Source organism: Mercenaria mercenaria, chromosome 11 (genome assembly GCF_021730395.1).
Source record: "Mercenaria mercenaria strain notata chromosome 11, MADL_Memer_1, whole genome shotgun sequence".
Lineage (NCBI taxonomy): Eukaryota > Metazoa > Mollusca > Bivalvia > Venerida > Veneridae > Mercenaria > Mercenaria mercenaria.
In genome coordinates, this window is record NC_069371.1 from 66,338,329 (window position 1) to 66,344,413 (window position 6,085).

A 6,085-nucleotide genomic window follows, 5' to 3' on the forward strand; every position below is an offset into this window, starting at 1 on the left:
TTTCTTGTTTTGGCACAAATATAATCTTGAACAAATCTATGCAAAATGAACATGATGAGGCCAATTTTATATATATCATAATTTAAGCCTTTTCATATTTTTTTTTTCTTAATATAACATTCTCAGTTTTACTTCGCCGTCATATTTTTTAAGTTTTAAAGTTTTAACATACGTTTACAGTATTAACAGTCACTGTGGCAAGTTTTTGCAATTTGTTTTATATGTCTGAGTTTCTCAGGTGAAGTAGTAAGTATTCATTTACTAATATTTTCGGCCATCATGACAGATATCTGCCTGTGTTTAGATCGGGCATCTTTAACCATAACTTTAAGTAAACTCTTCAAACAATAAACCTGGGTCCCATATGACAGGCCTGCGGAAAGCAGACTTCCAATTATTGGAATTGCAATTTTCAATGCATTCTCCGCTACGTTCGAGATTCCAAGTCCAGCAAAAAACGCAAGAAGTCCTTTTGCAGTGAACTGGATAACAGTACTTTTCAGTTGAAGTTTTGTTTTAAGTTCATCTAATGGAGTTTTTAAAGAGTTTGCATCTATTTGAAGAGAAGCATCATCCAAACGTAGTTGACGTCGATAGAAAACTGCCTCTTCTAAAAGAATTGCGATATCAACAGCGGATCCTACTCCAGGAACCGGCACAGCTCCTGCTATAGCAGACGCTACCGATACGACATATATTCTTTTATTAAGATATTTTTCTTTTTCTCTAATAATACTTCCAGTGAGCAAGGTAAGCGATAAAACTAAGGCCTCTTTTTTGATATTCGGAGCATCTTCAATTAGACGTTCTGCTAACGCTTGAAAGTCAAACTCGTCTTTTTTGAAGTTGTTAATGAGAAACACTAAGGGGTTGTGAAATATGTGCCGAAGCTGCTGCAATGTGTGCTGTCGAATTTTAGCTACAACTTTATCCGCTGAATGCGTTCTCGGGTGAGCACGTTTGTCGTTTCTGATATCAGCATCAATTTTAGTACGAATAAAATAAAAGCTTTTATCGAGCAATTTGACTTGTTCTGCTAACCACATATCGTTTTCCGTAAACCTATCCGATGACAATATCAGAAAAAAATCGAACTTTTTGAAATTAACTTTCTCTACATATGTTTTTTGTGGGAAGTTGGCTGTACCGATTCCTGGAAGATCCCATAAAATAAGATTGGGATGTTCGGGATGTTGATAGGGTGTATTGTCTTTTGTTGTTTCTACAACATCAACTTTTGCAGCCCCTGTGCCTTTAAGATTGATGCCTAACAAAGCGTTTATGTAACTTGATTTGCCTGCTCCAGAATCACCAGTTACAGCAATATTTAAAGGAATGTTTCTCCATTCATTCAGGTTCTCCCTTACTCTGGTTAGCAAGCCTGTAGCACCCTCTTCCTTGTAAACGTCACTAAGCTCTTCGGCTACTTTATCTTGAAGACCTTCGGGTTCTGATAAGTGTCTATTAGACGCCATCTGCAAATAGGCCATCTTAAATTTACTGACTGAAATTGAACAATCTTAAAACATACCGGATTGCTTGTTGTAAAATCCAATATAAGTAGACCTCCGAACTTGAATAACTTGTAAAGATATTTAGACTAAGTGTATCTTACAAAACATATTTATTTAAGTATTTTCTAAAATGTTCTGAATATAATGCACAGCAGACATTGTATGATGAAATATTTTCTGGTATACCCTAATGTGTAGATTTTACCCTACACAATATTAATTGTATCTTTATAAAACATAAATTAATCTTGATCGATTTGTTTCTATTTGTATTCATAATCTGTTTGTTTGTAGTTTATAACTCAAAAGATGGCGGTACTTGCTTTACATAAGTCATATGCATGTTCGACCTGTTTTGTGTTAACATTTTAAGGTATGCAGAAAATGTCATATACAATGGTCAAAACTTGGTTGTCTAGAAATTTTAGTACATTCGAATATTTGGGTCTCTAACGCATAGCTTGACGTAAGGGAGTCGACTCTTTGACTTAGTGGTTAGAGCGACCCAGATTCGACTCCAACCACAGGCAGTTGGGATTATAAAGTGCTATTTTCTTTGACTTGTTATTGCTAAAAGTCGTAAGCGATAACATATAGAAAATAACACCTTGTCCATAATATGCATTCTTAATTATACGATAATTCAACGCAATTTGCTATCGTGTTCTTAACGGTTTTTCAGGATTGACCAGCTTTAAAATTCTCAAAAATGAATCATCACACTATCAATCTTCATGTGTAGAGACAATTTTTTTTTGCCAAGAAATTTTCGAATTCCGAGATGTCTTTTTTCTTTTCCTTTTTTTATTTGAAAACTTTGTTTGATCAAGATATTAATTTTAAATATCGCGATAGCTACCAAGCTATCTTGTGGCAAGAATATGCTACCATTAATTTCGAATATTAATTTTGATGTACAAAATACTTCTGTTGTAACATGCAGTCCATGCATACATACTTACTCGTATATATATAATTTACAAAAGAACAAGACAGTTTTACTTAATATCAGCTCTATTAATTTCTCTTTGCTTTGGGTAAAGTTTTTTCACTGAAATAAATTATTGCGTGTGTACCATGTGTACCGCAGTCATGTACTATATCGCAAAACAATTTCCTTTTAACCTCGATTTTAAGAAATATATGAAGCAAAATATATCTACGAGCTACATATTCCTTAATATGTAACCAAATTTAAAGTGTTTAAGAATGCATGTTTTCCACAACAAGTGTTACTACATAACTCTTTCTGTTTTTAGAATCAACTTTTTAAGGCAACTTTTGTTGCGGCAGATTTATTTCTCATTTTAGTTTTCATTTCTTTTTTCAAAAAATCTGTGTTATTTTCTTCAATTACTTTTTTAATCATTTTAACATGCTTAATTCTACACTATCAACATAACAATGTACCTATATAGAAAGATTAAACAATCTTTCGAAATTCCTGAGTATATCATAAATTAGAATATAGGTTATCATTTCAAGACAAACATTGGCTCTTATGATGAAAATGAATGATAGAAAATCAAGACAGTTATATATTTTTTATGAAAAAGTAAATTGTTGTGTATATCTTGTGACTTATAACAAGATTTAGCAGCATTCAATTTGGTACATAGGTCTATAAATGCGTATGTATATCTCTTGATTATCATTGTAACCTTGTAACAAAACAAAACAAAAAAGTTTTTTTAACAGTACACCACGCTGGCGCAGAAAGGACCTTAGCAATAGCCGTTGTTTGCACACGTTAAAAATATCGTGTACACACGCGGTAGCTATCACACATAATAGCTTGTACGGGGGTACGGAAAATTTACCGCGAGCTCATACGATAGTCTTTACGTGCACACGTGCTTTTTAGCCAATAAAGAGATGTCAAATATGCTCTAAATTCAGCTCTTTTTTTTAGGTTACCATTAATTCATCCCCCTGATGTTCTTTATTCTTGAGTGTGCAATAACATTGAAATACTATAGGAAAAATGTACAATATGATAGCTTATTCTTAAAAACTACTGATTTGTCTTCCCTGTTTCACTTTATATTGTGCTGTACATTTCTGGAGGGTAAAAATGACTTTTTGATAAGAGATTCCAACAGTTTTTATCACTTTCCTAATATTGCATTCGTATCTAATTCCATATATAGTATCACCGTACACAACCCGATCACCCATACCTCATTACAAATTCCCAACGTGAATGTAGACTTTTCACACATATTTTAGCTATACAGCCAAGATCCTGTATCCACTTTCTCTATTGCAGTAAATATTAATTTCTATTTTACAAATTCGTATGTAAATCTAAATCAGTTTATAGTATTTCCAGACACACCCATTCTAAGCACTCCCTCCAAAGCTATGTAATGACAATTGATCAAAATAGGAAAAGCAATATTTATACACAAATAAAATTATTATCATGACACATATAAATAAACATTAATAAAAAAAAAACTTACTTAGTTCGTTTTAGAACAATAATTGATATATTCAAATTGATATTTCACTCGTCTCTTCTGAAAAGATGATGTCCTTAAAATGACTTGTGCTAGACACAATCAATTTGATATAACTGCGTATAAAGATTGTAAATCGTCAATTGATAACAAGATAAAACAGGTTCAGTCAGACACCTGCTGGTATCATACGAGTAACAACGTAGTTAATGACATTAAACTCCAGTCCCAATAAATCTGACATTATAGCTATTGATATGTGCTGGGTATTGGTGTCAGTCTCGAAGGTGTACGCGTGATACGAAATTTGACTGAACATCCAATTTATTTATAAAATACATTGCTCTTACTTTTAATCTAAGTTTTCATAGTGTATTCCTCGGGTCTCTACTATATATTTTTTTATTATTTTGCCATTTATTTGTGCCTTCCATTTTACTATTTAGGTATTGTACAATAACTATTTTGTCTATCTTAAACTTCATATTAACCTGAATTTGATCTGACACACACAATAGCTGAACATATGAATCACAACTTTTCACTAGGCGTTTTTTTATATAGCTACATGTTTATACCAAGTTTTGTTGAATCCTTTCAATTGAATGATGGTAAATTTCCCAATGTTAAGAAATGATTAAAACAAATAAAGATTATTCTAAATATATTCATAGTTTAATGCATTACGTGCTATTTATGTCCTTTCGTTGCCATTTATCATTGCGTTCAGTTTCATGCAATGTCATTCAACAGAGACCACGTTGTTTTCTCAATTGATCAAAAGTGTAAACATATGAAAGTACTAAAGGAAGATAAATCAAGAACAATATTTTCAGGGATCGGATAGGAAACAGTTTTATAAGGAGCCTCTTACAAAAAACTTTTATGCCCCTTTATCGAAGCATATACAATAAAGAAGCAGCAATCTATACTCAAGTTACAAGAATCGAATCTAATATGCAAAGAAAACAAAATATTGACAATAAAGGGTCGTTGGACAGTTTTATTCAAAGAAAATGCAGAGTTATGGGGCTGAAATCCTGTGTGATGTTTGAAGTATGGTGGAATAGCTGAGTAAGTATTGCGACACTTAAAAAATTATCTTCATAAAGCGAATTTTCTAAAAGAATTACATTAATATTTAAATATTACTTGGAAATGTTATTGCGATAATTTTCATTATTATTTTGATACTCTTTGTGCGTGCCTACTGCTGCCATTTATTAGCTAGATGGCTATTTCGATACCTTCAGAAATTATCTTGACATTTCAAACTTTTCTAAAAAGTTTATCTCAACAGCCTTAAGTTTTTTGGAAATAAGTAACATAATTATCTCGCAAAACATAATTCTTTGCGATGATTCTTTTTTTAAATTGTACAACTTTGCTTGAAGGTTTAGAATATTATCGTGATAACTACTATAACTACTAAGTATCTTCAATTGGCAGTTTCAAGCACTAACGCGAAAGTTTGCACAAAATCATTTTCACCAAATAAATAGAAATATCTAGAAAATATTATTTATTGCTGAAATGTTTTATTCAGCACGATTCAAACATTCTCTAGAAAGTTTACAATATCATCGTGACAGCTACTTAGCTATTCCGTGGCAAAAATATGCCAGCATACTTATCCAGTACCTGAATTAAGGTCCTACATACTGAAATTGTCATTAGATAGATACTTTTAGATAAGTTTAAAATGAAATCAATATTGTAGAAAGTATCAGTCCTACTTATCACACCCTATAAACGACTGTAGCCCCCTCTTCCTCTTGCGAATGATCAAAACAATAAACTGACAGCTAAAAGTTAAAAAGTAACATTTTAAAGTGACTGATTTGATTTGAAGGTATGTATATTTACATTTTATTGGAAGCTGAACATGATTTGTTTCTGTATATAATGTGTTAGTCTGATGACAGGTAGAATTATAGCAAAAAACTCGATTGATCACTGATTTTGTCCAGAATTGTACATTGTCGGCGTCAAAAGTACTTATTTTCTTGCTTGAAGAATGACCTACATGTAACTTTCACTGTTTCATGGATAAAGAAACAATACTAGTTTGGTAAAATAAAATCAAATCATTGATAAATTCTCCAATTT

General features: G+C 31.9%; 1 protein-coding gene across 1 annotated transcript; it reads right to left on the bottom strand.

The window, feature by feature from the left end:
• Positions 1-254: 254 nt before the first annotated feature.
• On the bottom strand, positions 255-1,490 carry LOC123531048 (interferon-inducible GTPase 1-like). The gene has a single exon (XM_045311829.2). The coding sequence runs from the start codon at positions 1,488-1,490 to the stop codon at positions 255-257; it is 1,236 nt and encodes a 411-aa protein (XP_045167764.2).
• Positions 1,491-6,085: the final 4,595 nt, after the last annotated feature.

Coding starts and splice junctions, on each gene's coding strand:
- LOC123531048 (XM_045311829.2), bottom strand. CDS start 1,490: ATGGCCTATTTGCAGATGGCGTCTAATAGACACTTATCAGAACCCGAA.